An 18,921-nucleotide genomic window follows, 5' to 3' on the forward strand; every position below is an offset into this window, starting at 1 on the left:
TTCAAAGCAACTTCCTTGAGTTGAGAGGAAGTATCACCTCCTACACAGGGTGCAGCTGCATCTGATGCCTGACCCAAATACATTTCTTGCTAATGTTTTCTAAGATTCTTAACAGGCCTGTCCTCCTGCGGCTTCATATACAAAGCATTCATATACACCACACAACATGGGGCTCTCTTGAGGTTTTATTTAATAGCTGTGTTATCCTTACTCTGTATCCCAGGGTGCAGTTCTGGCTGCTGTTTCCAGCCACAAGTTTAATTCCTACTATGGAGACCCCCCAGAGGAGCTACATGACTTCTCAGATGACCCCACCTCCTCAGGTAACTCATGCAACAGAGCACTATCCTGGTTTTGGTAGGTTTGCTTCTTTCCAAATGTATTTTTAACACAGAGAGCGAGTAAATGCAGATGCAGGTAGTATAAACAACCTAAAGAAGTTAAAAAAGAAAAACCCCACTGAATTGTTAGATAATAAAACCTAAAGGACAATAAAATAGTGTAATTTAGAATCAAATAGTGTTATGGTACAAATTTGGTTCTCAATATGTCATGTGAGGTCAAAGATTAAACGTACCATCATGCATTTGTACCAAAGAACATGTTCACTTTCTTGCCCAGTTTCTATTCTTGCACTTTCTATTCCAGTATCTTAATGTGATCTCCAGCTGTCTGTGTAGAAGTTCCTCTGTTTGTATGGAGACAGATGTTGCTCAACAAGCCTCATTTCCCTGTCTCAGCCACGGACTTTCACTTCCTTTGAGAAGGAGGCTACAGGCTACACCTGCCATTACCTATTAGTATACCGAAACCATTTGTGTCGCTTTCATAAACAGTAGAAAATGAGCAGCGTGTTACATCATCACCTAATGAATAAGTGGCTAAGCTCCTCACATTTATCTGCTCAGGTTTATATGTAGCTGCTGCAGCCAGATATACTTTCACCACCGCAGATGTCATTTCTGCTGAGGCTGGCAGTCTGCTACAGTCATGCTTCCTGGTGACTGAAGGTCTACAATGGCAAAAATAAACCAGACATGTTCCTGGTCATAGTCTTGTGTTGTATAGTAGATGCTTGCAGGCAGCAGCTCGGCAGATTATTCAACTTGGCTGCTTTTGCTGATTTTCTCTCTCTGTCGCTGCTCTTTCCTTTATTTCTCCTCTGCCTCCTTTTCCTCACGCTGCCACCTCTCTCTCTTTGTTGTCTACCTCTCTTTCCTCTCTCTCTCATTGTGAGAGCCATAGTTGCTGTAAACCTCCTCTAATCTCAGCCTCTCTTTCTTTGGTGTTGTTTTTCTTCTGCTGTGCTGTCTCTAGGACTGCTAGCTGCTGAAAGTACGTATCCCCCCTCCCCACCCATAGAATCTTGATGTGTGATATCATCATGGCATTATCATCATGTGCATTTTATTTTTCTTAGTATTGGATATTGTGGGGTCTAATCCTCCATCCTTCTCTCCGGTCTCTCTTTAAGAAAAAAAAACATGGTTTATTGGTGTGCTTTTAATCCAAATTCTTCCTCCTGTAAAGACAGTTTTCTGTCTACATGCATCGTCTTGACTCCTATCACAGGGAGCTCTGTAAACACAGATTAAGCAAATCTTGATTGTTACTTTGTGACACGAACAAAAACAAAGGTGAAGAGGAGAAAAGACGCTTACATGCTTCAATGTCCTAATAAACAGTGAAACTTTCAATCGTAATCAGGATACTGTTAAAGCTTGTCTTTAGTCCTACATGCAGCACATTGTATGTCACACCATTGTCCTTGAGGTATTTGCACGCAGGTATTTCTTTCATTTATTAACAAATTATTGATCTGTTCATGAAATAAAATTGGGATCCTTAATTGGAGTAACATGATGCATGTAAACAGACCTCTACCAAGGTTTTCTCAATGATAGTAACAGCTTAAATAGCATGTTTTCTCCTCTGCTATATCACTTTCATGCCTCAGTCGTAGCTGACCATTATTAGCCTAAAGTTATGTTTGTAATTTTGATTTTTTTTTTTCTTCATGTCCATCTTTCATCTGGTATTTCAGGGCTTCTTTCTGGAGATGTCTTGTTAATTGAAATTTTCTAAGGCAGTGCTTGTTTTCCTATTCAAGACCATATTAAAAACTGGAGTCTGTGCAGGGTTAAAAACTTTCAAGGATGGAGTGTATTTAATAATTTTAACGCATGAAATATTTATTAAATCATCTGTAAGAGATACAGGTCATTCCCTGGTTTGGCGGTGGAGGCCTTGAAAAACTCCAGACATAGTTGTGTAATATCATCTCACCTACCACTAATACATTATGCAGTCATTTAAGGATCAGCTTGTGGTTTCAAATATCTGTATCAAAGAGTAAAAACTCAAATCTAAATTATTTTTAAAGTACTTTTAAACTTCCTGTAACACACTGTCTATCATCTTAACATGCAACATTTTTACTTCTTCTATGTAGGCTACACATATTTCTTTGACTTTTTAAATTTGATGTTATTACCTGATAAATTAGGTCTCAGACAATTGTAGCCTTCCAGACCTTTGAAGAAATGCAAATTCTTTCTTTTCGTTTTCCTCTGCATATTTTTGCATTTTTCTTGGGTGTATTGCTCCTAACCCATCATCCACACTGACTTTCTGAAGTGACTTTCTCCTGATGTTGTATTGATGCAATGTACTGCTGTTTCTCTGGTTTTGCTGCATGTGTGGGCGATGCAGCAGGTACTTGGGGTTAAATAGTTTTGAGTGTTTGTGTGTGTTGTCTGTGTTTTCTGTCGTGACATCTACTGTTTGTCTACGTTTGGTGTTATTTTTGGTATTTGTCGTTTTTTTGCCTGTTTGTAGAACGTGAAGTATGTTTGTGGATGAGTGTGTCCATGTTAAGTGTTTGCATTTTGTGTCGTGATGAATGTTTGCAGGGACTGCTTGGTGTACTTGTGAGTGTGTCTGTGCGCGAGGCTCTATTTGTTTGTATAACCTTGACATGTGTGTGTGTACAGGGGCAGTATCACAGGTTTTGGACAGTCTTGAGGAGATTCATGCGCTGACAGACTGCAGTGAGAAAGACATGGACTTCCTCCACAGTGTCTTCCAAGATCAGCATCTCCACACCCTGTTAGATGTGAGTAAACCACAATACTACACCTTCCTCTGTAATACTTAGAGTGACCAGTAGGTGTCATGACAAGTCAAGCGTCAGCTTAAGACGGTATTTCTCTAATATGCTGCTTTTACTTGCTATCCTGTAAACTTTCTAATTGTATGTCTAATTATATGTTATTGTGTGTCATTTCAGCTTTATGACAAAATTAACACGAGGTCGTCCCCTCAGATCAGAAATCCTCCAAGTGATGGAGTGCAGAGAGCCAAAGAGGTGAGGAACCTGCTGTTTACGTTCACTAAATAAAGGACCATTCAAGATGAGAAGTGGCACTCAAAAATTGGGGTCTCCTTTATGTGGCTTTTAATCCACTAATCTCATCTGAACAATGAGTGATGCTTACTTAAAAAGCTTCTTGGCAAAGCAGTTGGGGGTGCTACAAATAATCAATGGTCAATTAGTTATTAATACTTTAACTTTTGACTCAAACTGATAAATCAATTACTAAAAGAGTTGGCAATTAATTAAAGTTCTCTGATTTCAGCTTCTTAAATGTGAATGTTTCCGTTTTCTTTTTAACTTCTCGATGACGGTCAACTGTTAATCTTTGACTTTTGGACAAACCAAGACATTAAAGGACTTCATGTTGGGCTTCGGGAAACACTGGTCAACATTTCTCACCATTTTCTGACAATTCATAGGCCACACAACTAATAAATTAATTGAGAAAATAGTAATAGTGGCTCGGGTCTGCCGCCAACCCAAAGTGTCAGTATTTGATGAGCTGGGGATGAGACTCTGTTGCCTCAAAAGCAATTCAATAATAAACAGAACAGAATCAGACATTGTGCTGGGACTTAAAAATTCTTTCATTCTCAAGACTCACACCTCTTTGTTTTCTTGACCAGGTACTGGAAACTATCTCATGTTATCCAGAGAACATGGAGGCCAAGGAGCTCAGGAGGATCCTCACACAGCCACACTTTATGGTGGGATATTACAGACACAGAGGAACACACACAGACACACACACCCATTCTTCTTTCAGATCTTTTGGTCTGTGCATGTAGAGCATGCTTATCGGTGTTAGAGATTATAATGTAATGTGTCAGAAGTAGGGTTCTTCTCAATCCACATAACTCCCTCGGCCACAAAGCTGCTTAGCACCTGAGCTCGGCGAGCCCTTGGACGGGGACAGGCACACACAGGGGAAGAGGGACGAAGGTAGAGACATTAGAGTGGTAGGGAGAGCTGAAGAGAAAATGTGCTCAGGGGCTTCAGGCTGGCTTCAGTGTGGATATACAGAGACTGTAGACTGAGACTGTCTCGGACTGAAACAAGAAGAAGAATTTGGGATGACATTATTTACAGACATGGAAACTGAGTCTGTGGTGGATTTCATGTAAAGGTATGACATCATTGGAGTCTGTAAATACTGCAGCTGAAGGTGAAGCTTGTCTTGAAGCCGAGTTAAGTAGTTTTGTAATATTCCTTTGATCTATTGTCATTAGAAAACTGCACAACAGCTAAATGTAGGATGATGGAAGTTAGAATTAGAAGAGGCTGAGGTGTTTCCCTGTGCTGATTCAGGCTGGGACACTTACTGGAGCTGTCATGCCTTAGGGTTGGTTTAATCCAATTAGCCCATCTTGTCCCCTGACCTGACTGGCTGGGGTTTTCATGCTGTGATGCTGTTGCTAGCAGAACTGCTATGAAGGGCTATGAAGTCACACACATGTCTCACTTGCCGATTCTTTCACTTTTAAAACCTTTTCCTGTGCAGGCTTCATTTACGAGGTAACAATCAGTTAATTATTTAGTTATAATGCAGTGGTTTGTTGGTATTCACTGGCAAACACTTGTTCACCATGAGCCTCTAGTGCCAGCTGTTTCAACTCTGACTGTCATGCATCATCACAGAACATGTTGTTGCTCTGATGAACAGATGTGATCATTTGGCAAATGCAGCCAGTCCGTGTGTTTGTAAAAACTCATTGTGTGTCAGTAACACTATTAGTGCCCAAAGAGGATTAGTGTAAGCCACACTCTATCTAACATTGGATGTATCCACTCACATACACAAAAAATGTACCTTCTTCTTGATTGGATTTTGATAGTTTGTTTTATTATTGTTATTGACACAGGAGTGTTTTTCCTCAACAACACAGCCTCCTTCTTAACCATTGTTTACTTTGCCTATGGACATTAAAAACATTGTCTGTGTATAGAGCATTAATAGTTGTGTTAACTGGCTTCATTCCAACTGGGTCCACTGACAGAAACAACAGGGATACAAAGGACACTGTGCAGGTAGATCCGTTAGTCTTAACATTCATGACCCTCTGTGTACACTCCAGGCTCTGCTGCAGACCCACGATGTGGTGGCCCATGAGGTCTACAGCGATGAGGCACTGAGGGTGACCCCCCCACCCACTTCACCTTACCTGAACGGAGACTCCCCAGACAGCACCAACGGAGACATGGACCTGGAGAATGTCACCAGGGTTCGCCTGGTGCAGTTTCAGAAGAACACTGACGAGCCAATGGTGTGTAAACTGAAACAGAGAGATACGCATTTTCAAGATTCTTGCTGTACATTTTAAATATGAATGAATATACTTGCTCACTTTGTCTTTTCAACCAACCAGTTCACTTCTGGATACATGTTCCTTGGCTACATTATTAAAACTAATTCTAATGATGCAGAATGCACTGTCACTCTCAACTGTTATCAATGGTTATCAGTTATCACTCTGAACTTCTGTCGGTCTCTTTCAGGGCATCACTCTGAAAATGAACGAGCTCAACCACTGCATTGTGGCCCGAATCATGCATGGTGGAATGATTCATCGACAAGGTACGCAACCATATAAAAATAAGTGCAACCATAAAACCTTACATGCATATATAATGGTCAATATTTATCCAATAATGTTGTCATCTCATGAGATTTTCAATAATGTCCTTCGTCTTCCTCTATTTCACTGGACTCCCTTTTGGTAATTGAAAAAAGAATTAAATGCAACTCTTCCTTACATTAGTCGGGCCCCCCTGGAGCCTTCTCAGTAACCCCCTGGGTTTTCCAGGCCTCTGCTTTGCCAGGCGTTGATTTAACACCCAAGAGCCTCATTTGTAGCCTTTATTAATTCATTATATCTCTGCTTCAGGGACTCTGCATGTAGGAGATGAGATCCGAGAGATTAATGGCATCAGCGTTGCCAATCAGACTGTAGAACAGCTCCAAAAGATGCTGGTAAGTCACACGGATCAGACTTTCAAGAATCTGGACTGTGTAAGTTGCTTTTCTGGCCCTAAGTGTTCCTTTCTTTTTGTTTAATCTTAAATTCTCAGCATGTATTTTGGTTTAGCGTGTGTTATAGATTGTTAAAATTTGATTTCCATTTGCACCAAAAGATGTTATGTGGACTAATATAATATCAGTGATACTTGATTTGGAGTAAGTAAAAGTGAGCAGCTGTAGTACTGGGCTGAAAGGGCTTTGACCGTATCACTTTCTTTATGATCTTGCTATTAACGTAACATGCATTATTTATTGTCCACACAGAGGGAGATGAGGGGTAGCATCACCTTCAAGATTGTACCCAGTTACCGGTCCCAGTCCATGTCTTGTGAGGTAGGGAATAAAACGCACAGACACTTGCATATATCTTTGCACCTTCAAAAGGATGGAAAAAAAGAAAAAACTATTAATTTTGTATTTTCTGTTGCAGAAAGAGTCACCAGATTTGTCCCGGCAGTCGCCAGCCAATGGTCATGCTAGTGTCACCAGCTCCATCCTGGTATGTTTGTGCTTCTGCTCTTCACTATGAAACACACAAAAAATGCCTGTCTCTATGTTGTGGTTCCTGTGAAACAAATTATTACACATCATTTTCTGTCATCCCACCCAGGACCTGCCATCAACGATCCAGCCAAAAGGCCGTCTGGTGAGATTTCCCAGTTCTTTATACCGTGACTGCACTAACTGCATAACTGATATGACAAACTAACACTCATCCCATCAAGTCCAAATCTGCATGTATGTACTGACTGTGTATGCACTTAAAAGCACCTATCCATTCCTCCTTCCCCAGTCCGTCAAGTCTCAATCTCCAATGTCAGGCCTCAACGCTTGACTGCTTTGGCCTTTAAAATAATAAAGGCAGATGTTAGAGAAAATATCCCTGTAGTGTAATATGGCCTTGATGATAGGCATAATTCCTTGCTAGATTTTTTTGATGAGAAATGCAAGTCTGTAATGAGTAACAAAATTTGAGATGGAAAACGTTAGGAACCCTGATTTGCCTTAGTTACACCTTCCTCTTACTCACTTGCCATTTTTGTTTGTTTCGCGATGCGCTTATTCTCCAAGATCTCACACACAAACATGAAATGCAGTACAAACACTTGAATATATAAGGTTCACCATCCAATTGTGGGTCCTTCATCACACCTCCTTTGTTTATGCCCCCCAACGTTTTCTACTGCATGATATATGTGTAAGTGTGTGTGTGATGCTCTCAACCCCATAGATCTCCAGACCTGCTATCAAGGACAAATTGTCCATCAAGGTAAGATGTCTCTAAGTGGACCCTTCGTAGAAGTAGATACCAACTTCTTCCACCCCCATCGCAAAGTTCGGTTCCTCATCATAGTGGTGTCTAGATCCCATGCTAGCTGTCAAGGCTTAATCTTCATACCTGGTTTGTCAGTGGACATAAAAGGCAACAAAAAAATATGTGGATGTTAGCCGCCGATAAAACTGATACAGCCACAGGTGGAGATGTGGCAAAGTGCTTTGTTCGACCATGTTCGTCCTGCTGTTCATTTATCTAAATGTCTGTGCCCTTTCCTGCTTCGGCTTACACGCTACGCTCTTGATTTTCCCTCTGCTGTCTTTTTATCTTTTAATGACAAACGTCAGCGCCGCATTTCTAACTTATCGATTTATCAGCCAGTCTCCACTCATATGGGCAGCTTGGCCCATCATATTCTTCCCTATATTTATATGCAACACTATCCTTGCCACTGTGTCAGCAAAATTTTTTTTTGTCTCACTGTCCTGCCCTTCTAGATTTACGTACGTGCTCAGTTTGAGTATGACCCGGCCAAAGACGACCTCATCCCATGTAAGGAGGCAGGCATTCGCTTCCGGGTAGGTGACATAATTCAGATCATCTCCAAGGACGACCACAACTGGTGGCAGGGAAAGCTGGAGAACACCAAGAATGGCACTGCAGGCCTCATCCCCTCACCTGAGCTACAGGAGTGGTGAGTAGAACACACAACAATTAAACAATACAGTTCAACAGCACCACCACCAACATTAGAACCTTCATTAAGGTACAGTAGGACTTATACCAGGAGTTGTCTAGAGTTGCATCGATACACCATTTTTTCCATGCTGTAATATGAAAATTGACGATTATCTTACCGTGCACATTTACTTAACTATGGTACTGAATTTTACTGTTGCTACAAAGATGTGTTTTCAAGTTGATGTCAAGTTCCATGTCTGTCATACATAATATTTTTTGAAATCATAACACAGCATTTGTTCAACCAAAAAAGACACTCGTCCTATTAAAGGCCATTGCAACTGATGTTGTTATTATTATTGTTATTATTATTATTATTATTATTATTGATAGCTGTATAATACTGTGTACTGTGATATTTTTTTAAATGGTTATTGACCACGGAAATTTACCAATGACCATTCCAGCCCTAGGTGTAGTTTCATAAGAGTCATTATATGACGAGATGTTTTCATAACACTCATGTAGTAGGTTAGTGCTATCTGTCGGCTTTTATGTGTTAGGATGTGGATGGCGTGAAGTTGTAGGTTTCACCAATACACAGCTTATTAACATAATATTTAGGATATTGAAATGACAAAGCGCGCATAGATCAAAACACAGGCTTGCGGCTACAGTTAGATACTCTGACCTCTTAATATTGGCCGATTAAGCGTTGTAAAGCCAGACACTCCCGTCAGGATTTGAACCTGGTGCTTCTATCAGATGTGACAGATGTGTTACCAGTATACCACAGGAGTTCAGGAATAGCTTCACCGTGATGCTAAGCAAACTTAACCATGTCAGTGCACCTAATGAAACATTTTTTTCCCAGGGGGCCATACTGACTTACAAAATGCAAGCGAAGAGCCACAAATTGGGCAATTGATTCGAAACATTGAACACAGTGCTGAATTATGTTAAACTAATTCTCAGTACCAAATGCAGCACTGGATTAACTATTCAACAAACATCTGGTCTCATACTTCATGTATAAAACCACATTAACTGATTTCCTGTTTTACAGATGTAACTAACCTATGAGAATGAATTATAACTAAGATATTTATGATTGACAACATGGAAAGCAATGCCTACCCATATAATTTAGCCTAATGGGAACAGTTGAGACGCTCACCTCTCTTTGAAAAACCATCAAAGTCTAGCGGTTTGTCTGATGTTGAAATGCACAGCACAGAGGACAGCCGTTAGTCAGTTGTGATCCGTAACATTACTTGTTTAAGTTTAATCATGACTCCGTCTTGACAACTGCACAAGGACGTTACATTAAGTGCAACCACTAACTTGTCACTTTTTGTCCCTATCAAAATGTAGACAGTGCCCTCTGTGGGAATCAAGCTAAATAGCAATGAAGACTCAACTCAACTTTGCCTCAAGATTCATTCAATGCTTCCTCTTATTGATTTTTTTGAAGATTGTTTTACTTTTTTGAGGATGTCACGGGCTCTATGTGCAGTATTGACCAGAAAAAAATAATAATTTCATTCTTATGCATGAGTACAGCGGGCAGAGCAATACTTTACAAAAGAAGTTGGATCACAAATTCCCTTAACTGACCGAGTACCATTTTGCATCTTTACAATATAATACAAAAGGTGTTTGCTTTTGGCCCACCATTAAATTTTTATTTTGGAAAAAGTTTGGGCACCTCTGATCTACAATAATGTAAAGCCACACATCAATATGGAGTGACAGACAAGGCCATTTAATCTAACAGTACATACTGTATGTTCTTTTCAGGCGTGTAGCATGTATAGCGATGGAGAAGACCAAACAGGAACAGCAGGCGAGTTGCACCTGGTTTGGCAAGAAGAAGAAACAGTACAAAGACAAGTACCTGGCCAAGCACAATGCAGGTAATTCAACAAATGGTGCAACAGAGCTAAGCTAACCCACTACAAGCATCTCCTTTGATAGCTCACTAAGGCAACGCAGTGCAAAGCAAAGAGGAAGTACTCCATCTAGCTACGCAGTTGACCCTAATTAAGGGTGCAAGAAATCCACTCTCAAGTTACAACTTAAGGTAGCATGATGAATTTTTGTCAGGGACTTTGTAGAGTATTATTGTATCATTAAAAATCAGATGTTTTGATTGAAGTGTCTCGGTTCAAAGGTCACGTGGGATAAATGATCACATTGTCGCACCTTTGTAACGTAATGGTTTGTGTAACTGCTGCACGTGTGTTGCGTTTTCCCTCTGACAGACCTCTCCAAATGCTGCCTCGTTTCTCAGTAACTAACAGTGTTGCAATTAACAGCTTTTGATGTTTACAATTTTTGTTATGGTGTTTTTTTTTTTGTTCAATTTGTCTTCTTTTATGGTGTCTTTTTATTAACCCTTCCGCTCCCACCCTTTGTCCATATTTCATGCTGTCTCTTACCCAATGACATGGCTGCATGTAAGTAACTCCAGACAGCTGGCGTCCAGCTTCTGTGTTTTTCTTCCTCCTCTTTCTGCTTTTAAACCTTGTCCTCTTCCTAATGTCTCCTTGACTTTTGAATGACGGCTGCTTTGTTTGGTTTGTTATAAGAAATGTAATTCAAATTGATCAGATGCTACTCAGCTTGGTTATGTTTTTCACTCTGACCAAGGTTAGTGTAAATAAGCAAGTTTTAATGCTTTCTCAAGGTATTTGACCTTCCTCTAGTCTGCTGGGTGCTTGTTTGAAAGAGCAGTTGTTGTACAATATGGCATCATTTGAATAACTCGGCTCTAAATATTAAAAACCCATGTGTTTGAGCACGCTTGATTTAAGCCACAGGGACCAAGCATTGAAATTAATGTTAATCTCATTAGCATTGCTAGTGCCCCTCTGATTCTTTATTAGGTTTGCATGTATTTATTGAGATGTTTATTTTTTTTTCACACCATTGTGGAGTATGTACACTCAGTTGCCAGTTTATTACTGCCAACTAATACAGTTTGATACATCAGCCCAGAAATAAATCATACCGTCATGTTGTAATGTTGAGCTTTTGTTTCAACAGGGATCACGATTCAACTTAATGTTCATATTGGTGTGAACTTGAGAATACCGTCACACACTAAAGCCCCCAAAATAACCATTAAGTTAAATCAATACAGGCTTAACAAAATACTCAACAATATAACCTTAATCAAGTAGCATTTATTGCAGGACTGTTGTATCGGACTGTATAAGGTGAACCTTATAAACTGGTGACTGAGGGTATATTATCCACTTGCTTCACAAGCCAAAGAGAGAGTGAGTCAGATTATTTTTTAACACATTTCCCTTTTAAATGGTGAGTTTATACTCTATGTTGCATCTAACCCTAAAGTGAAAGACAATTTACAGCTGATGGCATGCTAACCTAATGTTTCTCCTCTGTTCTGCAGTGTTTGACCAACTAGATCTGGTAACATATGAGGAAGTAGTCAAACTGCCATCCTTCAAGAGGAAAACACTGGTGTTGCTTGGTAAGTAAACAATAAAATTGGTGTTAATTTGTTTGTCTGGTTAGGGGTTATTATAGTGACTGAAACTATGTTTTGTAGTGTTGCAGGATTACAGATCCTCCTTCAGACATTTGGGTTTTAAAGGTTTTGAAAAGTAAATCTTAAACTCAAGGTCCAATTTGATTACATGTCAAAGAGTAGGATCAGTTGTTCATGTGGTTGTATCGATGATCTTCCAAATTACACATCCATGATGATTCAACACAGAAAAGGGAAGTGGAAAAGTTTGTGGTCAATTTCACAGTGGAAGAACCACAGACTTTTCATCAATTGAACTGTACACAGTGACATTTTACTGACTTGCACAGAAGAATACTTTCTCAAGCTGTTCTCATACAATGCCCACGTGTGCACTGAATGAATTATGGATTGATGTAATCATTTCTCTACTCCATACCAGTCATTAAGCAATATGTTGTTACATCACCTTGCGCAGTCACTAAAATGCATTCTGGATGGCGAGCCATAAAGACGTTGATAGGGAACTGAGACAATTACAGATGGTAGGTTAGTTAGCCACAACTTGAATGAACAGTTCAGCACAAAGTCTCACCAGTAGAACATCTTATCAGAGGAGGAGGGTAGAGAGAGGAAACAAACGGTATTATAACTGGGTGATGTGAATTCCCAACTGCGACCAGGATGGACACTTCTAAATCAATGGGGACTCCCTGAGTCAGCACAAACCAACTCAATTAGTTTGAAATATGAGCTGTAAGAAACAGGCTGCACACCTCCAACTTCTCAGTGAGGTAACGACTCCTTTTCCCAGGTTCCTTGTTAGCATAGGGTTTAAAATCAAAATATTGCTTTAAAGGTGCTTTTGCTTTTCAATTTGGCAACAAATCCTCGATCATCTCGTCAGTCAACTGACTGTGATAATGTGATAAGTGAAATGTGACTCATACTCTGTGTGCTGCGACACTGGTGCTGCTGCTGCTGCTGCTGCATGTAGCACACACCTTCAGTTTATTATTGTACCGTGCGTCAATGAGCAAAATGACAGTGGGGCCAGTGGGCAAATTATGTAATCAGTGTATGCCCAAACACCGTGCAACATCGACTACCACTGCAAACCTAGTATGTTTTTTCTTGAAGCCCTGTGAAGGGGAGAGTTCTGTCAACTCCTACACCTATATGCTACTGCCAGGACTTACCCCTCCACAACACTTCGGCAGGGAAACAGGAATTTAACTGAAAAGACCAACTTTGTAAAATGCCGTATCAACTCGGCGAATCATAATACTGAAGCCTCATAGTAGCTTAAGCTGAACTTTGAAATATGTTTACATTTCTGTACAGGTACGACGAATATCAATTTTGTTTCCATATCTTACAGAAAATTCCCTCTATAGTGGCATTACATCCTAGGCAGTAGAAGTGGTTGGACCCTCAAACCATTTAATGTACCTATGGCACACAAATATTAACATAGATAGAAACAGAAAATCCAAACCTATCCTTTAAGATCTTTGCCGATTCATCTTAAAGACACAACCCAGATATCTCATGCATCCTGAAATGGCAAAAACTCCAAACAACAGACTGAATCAACATCAGTTGTCAGTGAACACCAGACCAAAACCAGACATGGCATCAAATGGGAGTTAAGGAGAAAACCGAAGAAAGATAGAAGAGGCCATTCACATCAGACACCAAAACCCCTGTGCATGACCACCTGTTATTATGTAATAACTCAGCAAATCATTTGCTTCACTATCATTTAATTTTTGAAAGTGTATTACAGGATTGACCAGCCTGTTGTCTAATTCAGTATCGTCTCTGTCTCCCTTCATTCAGGTGCACATGGAGTTGGTAGGAGGCACATCAAGAACACACTCATTACCAAACATCCTGACCGCTTCGCCTACCCCATCCCTCGTAAGGAGACATACACAAACATAACAGATACACAAGAGCAACAAAACAGCTGAGGTGGTTACATACATCGCACTGAAAATGCATCTGCAGATACCAGCAGTATAAGTTCTCGCATCATTCTTATTCAAGGTTGTTTCTAACATTTGATAGGAGAAAGACATCAACAAGTCTGAAGTCTGATTTCAAGGGTCAATAGATGCACTAATGTAGTCAGTTTCCTGTATAATCTTTTTTGACACACTCAGTGTCATATTCTTTCAGCTATCTTTTATGTGATTTTCATCTGTATCCCTCTTAACTGTCTCTCTGCTCAGACACGACTCGGCCTCCTAAGAAGGACGAAGAGAACGGGAAGAACTACTACTTTGTGTCTCATGACCAGATGATGCAGGACATCAGCAACAACGACTACCTGGAGTACGGCAGCCATGAGGATGCCATGTATGGTACCAGGCTTGAGACTATTAGGCAGATCCATGCACAGGGCATGATCTCCATCCTGGATGTTGAACCACAGGTAACAAAGGATTGTAGTGTCTAAAAAGTACTTTTCAAACATGCACTTCATAATGCACTGACAGGTTTAAATGACAACATCATGTAAAAACAAAAAATAAATACATAAAGTCCTTTAAAGGTTTTGGACCTGGTCATGTTTCTTCAACAGGTAAACACAGCTGATGTCTGAATTCAGTGCCATCACATCATTGGAAAGGCTAGAGCAGCACGTGTGCATGTTATATTCAGCCCCCTTAACAGAGTAACAGATTTAAGAGTCAACTGAGTAGCATTTCTTATACACATGGGAACATATATTTCAACAATCATGAAATATTGTAAATCGCAAACTTTTAACATGCGGAGAAGTCATCTTCACCTACCACGTTAGTCATTAATAAAGCCACCAAGATCAACAGTAATTCAGCTACAAATAAAGTTTAAAAATCATTACTTATATCTGTATTGATATAAATTCTGTTCAACTTCAAGAAAAAGTGATGCTGAATATGAGCACTGCAGCATTATGTTACAGTGCTGTCATGTTCGAGTTTCACCATTACAGAACATGTCTCAATATTTCCACGCAGATTGGAATGAGTGGAATACATGCAGAATTAAAATAAAATGATCACTCTCTCTCGCTCTCTCTCTCAACAGGCACTAAAGATCCTCAGGACAGCTGAGTTTGCTCCCTATGTTGTCTTCATCGCAGCTCCCACTATCACCCCGGGCATGACTGAGGTACTGTCACATGTACTTTGTTGCTTCCTCCCTCATTCATGCTAGTTGTTCCAGTGTATTTGCACATACTAACTCTCATTCAGTCTGAATTCAGTTACACTGGCATTTTAGTCTGAATTCAGAGGCAATTCAAACAAACCCAGTATGATAACTGCCTTCATCCGCTTGTCATCCTTTTTGCTTTGCTCAATGTTTCTCTCACTGCACTGCCCTGTGTTCTTTAAGCATGTTTATATTTTCTTTGGCATGCCTATTTTCATTCGCACTAAAGGTTCCAAAGTGGTGCAGGAAACTGCCTGTAAGTACTGGTTAAATCATGTGAGTTAAGCTTGTTTGGAGATTGTAGAAAGGCATGTCTGGCCTCTGTGTTTGTGTAGCTCTAGTAGTAGTCTAGCTTTGTCCACTTCATTCCTCTTGATTTCCTCTAAATCCTCTTAATTGTGTGCTCTCTCAGTGGTGCACCTTCATTTTTGATGAAACCTCATGCATCGTTCTCGTTTGGCCCAACCCTGCCTCTCTATTTAATTTTTCCTCTTCTTCCTGGATCCTAGACGGTTTGAGGGAAACATCTCATTGCTATTTTTATTATCAATATTGTGATTTAGATTGCAATCCATAAACTTCTGGCCTGCATTGGTGGTCTAGTTAGCATTAAATTGGATAAGTTTGAACCAAGCCTAATCACAAGTTGTAGATCGCACTGTATGTTGTTTATGCATTGAATCTACTTTAACAAAAAAATGTAGCTTACTTTTAGTATGACATCATTACTGGCAGAATTGACATTACTCAAAAACTGTCAAAACACAACATTTCCAAGTAGCGTTACATTTATTTAGACTCGACAGCTGACATCTACCAAGCTAGCTGCTAACTGAAATGCCCAACAATAACATGGTCTAGAGAAAGACTGGCCACTGTTGGTTTTATTTAAACAACAACAGAAAGATACAATTTAAGCTTTATCTCAAGCATCAAAATCCAAAAGAACGGTGCCGACATATTTATGTCCAGTCAAAAAATATTTCTTGGGCAAAGCGTTCTGCTTTAATTTCAGTTAGTCATACACTCAGCTGACTAAATTCATTTAAAAAGTTGTGACCTTAACCTCTGCCAGCTTAAGACATCACAAATGATGAAAGTTACAAAACCTCGCCCTTGCCATTAGAAAATTACACTTGCAACTCTTTCATATAAAATCACTCGAAATATGTGCAAATGAATATGAACATATAGAACATGACCACACATGTGCTGAAGCACATTACATGCAACAAATATACACCTAAACCAGCCACTGAACTCCCCTCTGTTTTTCCTCTCTCACACCCTCAGGATGACTCTCTTCAGCGGCTCCAGAAGGAATCAGAGATGCTGCAGCGGACCTACGCTCACTACTTTGACCAGACCATCATCAACAATGAGATTGATGACACCATCCGACATCTGGAGGAGGCTGTAGACCTGGTGTCCACCACTTCTCAGTGGGTCCCTGTCTCCTGGGTCTACTGACATACACTAAACGGCAATTAGCTCATCCCCCTGAACAATCCATCTTCGATCCAACACGGATGCTAAACTTTGTTCAACATCCCCTTGAATCACGTCTCTCTCATCAGAATCATTCATTTCTGTAGATAAACTGTTGCTGAAAAAGAGGGAAATGAAGAAACTAGTGACTCACTACAGAGACTTCATCCTGCCCCCACAACCCCCTTTTTCTCAACAGCCTTAAAAGGCATATTGTTGTGTATATATATACATATATATATAAATGATAAAAACTAAGTGAATATGGTTCTGTCCTTATATAGTTGAAGGGTGGGGAGTGGAGGGGCAGTGTGGTAGATATTTTGTACTTTTCTTTTGTAATTGATGGATGGGTGGTAACATTGGAAAGGCAATAGCGAGCATGACCATAAAGCAGTCTTATGTGGGTGCCTGTGTGTGTGTTGACCTTTAAAGGCACTTCTTGTGGTACTCTGTGTCCTCCCCTCCAGCATCCCCCGATCTCCTCGGCCCCTGTGACAAACAAGCCGAACTTTGAAGCACATTAGAAGCTGCTATAGTGGCAACAAGTAACTCCCTCAGCTCCAAATGCAAGTTTGAGTGAAGCAAAAAAGCACAGGAAACTTGGCAGTTTCTTTCTCCCTCACCCACCCCCAACCCTTTATTTATTTCACTGGCCCTCTGTGCCTGTCAGTTTGTTGAAGGAGCACACTGCATCCCTCTACGCTGTCTTTCTGTGTGTTGCTGTAGCCTGTTGTACCATGCTTCCCTTCTCAACCTCTGATGGTCTTTGTTTACATCTCAGTTTGCACAAAATGGACAATGAAGAAGACGTGTACTGCATCTCGTCAACTCACAGTTCTTATTTGGTCTTGCCTACTCTCTTCTGGCTATGTTTACCCCTCTTCCTCCGTACCTGAAATGCTAATCAGTGGTAAATGGACCTGGAAAATCATTCTCGGGCCTTGATCAGCGATGAAAAAGCACTTACATCAACCACTAAACATGGCTCCTGAGCTGAAGACAAAAAAATAAAATAAAAAAATAACGAAAAGGAGAAAAATAAACTGCCTTATCAGAGCCTCGGGGAGGACGTCGGTAACACCTATGCACACCCCTGGTTCCTGCCAGGCAGACCGCCACGACAGCCATTTTCTTCTTTCCTCACTCTAATAGTGAGCCGCGCTTGTTAAAGTGTTGATAGGAATCATGGAAGGGGAGGGCCTCATGTAGGTGGGATAAAACCAATCCTAGAGCCACCGTTTTGGAACTGTTAACTGTTGTCTTTAAAAATATTAAAAAGGAGTATTCTTGTTTCAAGGGAGAGAAAATAACTCTAAATTTTGTGTGTAAATGTTTCAATGGTGCGTAAGTCATACGAGTGAACTACCAAGAGCCAGTGTATATTAATCCTTAAAAGAAGCTCAGTATGTGACATAACCTCTTCATGCTTTACCAGAAGTGGCACAACTCTGCCCCACCCTCAGTAACTTAGTATGCAGGCACATCAGTTGAAGGGTCTTACAAAAAATAAAATAAAAAAAAAACAAGTGAATATTTTCAACTGTGTGGTGTGGCTGCTGTTGTTCCACTTCAAGTAAAGTGTTTTCATTTCAAGTCCTGTGTAAATTACCTCTGCAAATGACAAAAGCAGCTCTTCTGTATGAAATGTTGTTCTTTTTTGTTATTTCATTTTTAAAAAAAATATATTTCCTTTTACGTGTTTAAAGTAAACTGCCTCGTCTTCCTTCTGTTTGTTTTCTGATGTGTGAGAGTGTAAGTTAATGTGTGTGTGAAATAATTTTCGAGAATTTAATACACAGATTCCATCAGGGATTTCACTCAGTCTAACGTGCTGCAGAACTGCTTTTTGAAACACTGCTTCCAAAACAAACAAAAATCCTGGATATTGGCTTGTTGTATCAAGTGAAGGATTTGTCTATTGGATTTCCAAATGATCCGTTTTTAATGAGACACTCCCTCAGACATGACTATGTAAATCTATTCTATATTCAATGTCATGCCCACAAGGAAAGTGTAATGAAGGTCTATATAAAATCAAATTCCTCTCATAAATAACACAACATTGCATTGTTTGCTTTAGTCATAATTCTACAGTCTAAACCAGCCCCATTCTCTGAAAACTGATTGATACCCTCATGAAGCTCAGTTTAAACAGCTGCCAGGCCCTGCTTAAGTAACACTGGAACACGTAATAAACTGATTTCTTTCTCCGTCTGTATTGATTTGAAGCACAGTTTTCAAGGAGACACAAGTGTCTGGTCATTAAAAGAGGATTGCAAAGCCTCAGTGGAATCTGTTCAGGTTTACTGGTTGAATCCAAGGCCTGTACTGCTCAGGTGTCCTTGAGATTGATAAGAAATATGTATTTGCACAAG

General features: G+C 40.1%; 1 protein-coding gene across 4 annotated transcripts in view; it reads left to right on the forward strand.

The window, feature by feature from the left end:
- LOC140992037 (peripheral plasma membrane protein CASK-like) overlaps positions 1–18,256 on the forward strand; it is a 44,661-nt gene extending 26,405 nt beyond the window's left edge. For 2 of the 4 annotated variants that reach the window (XM_073462256.1, XM_073462257.1), the window contains exons 10-27: positions 224–323; positions 2,994–3,115; positions 3,290–3,367; positions 4,003–4,083; positions 5,452–5,640; positions 5,873–5,951; positions 6,262–6,347; positions 6,660–6,728; positions 6,826–6,894; positions 7,006–7,041; positions 7,627–7,665; positions 8,169–8,365; positions 10,153–10,268; positions 11,771–11,851; positions 13,691–13,771; positions 14,086–14,288; positions 14,930–15,013; positions 16,349–18,256. In XM_073462256.1, the coding sequence (XP_073318357.1) occupies positions 224–323; positions 2,994–3,115; positions 3,290–3,367; positions 4,003–4,083; positions 5,452–5,640; positions 5,873–5,951; positions 6,262–6,347; positions 6,660–6,728; positions 6,826–6,894; positions 7,006–7,041; positions 7,627–7,665; positions 8,169–8,365; positions 10,153–10,268; positions 11,771–11,851; positions 13,691–13,771; positions 14,086–14,288; positions 14,930–15,013; positions 16,349–16,525 (1,887 nt within the window). In that variant the 3' untranslated portion in view covers positions 16,526–18,256. The remainder of the gene's footprint in view (positions 1–223; positions 324–2,993; positions 3,116–3,289; positions 3,368–4,002; positions 4,084–5,451; positions 5,641–5,872; positions 5,952–6,261; positions 6,348–6,659; positions 6,729–6,825; positions 6,895–7,005; positions 7,042–7,626; positions 7,666–8,168; positions 8,366–10,152; positions 10,269–11,770; positions 11,852–13,690; positions 13,772–14,085; positions 14,289–14,929; positions 15,014–16,348) is intronic. The other 2 variants (XM_073462258.1, XM_073462259.1) reach the window with 1 other exon arrangement.
- Positions 18,257–18,921: the final 665 nt, after the last annotated feature.

Source organism: Pagrus major, chromosome 24 (genome assembly GCF_040436345.1).
Source record: "Pagrus major chromosome 24, Pma_NU_1.0".
Classification (NCBI taxonomy): Eukaryota; Metazoa; Chordata; class Actinopteri; order Spariformes; family Sparidae; genus Pagrus; species Pagrus major.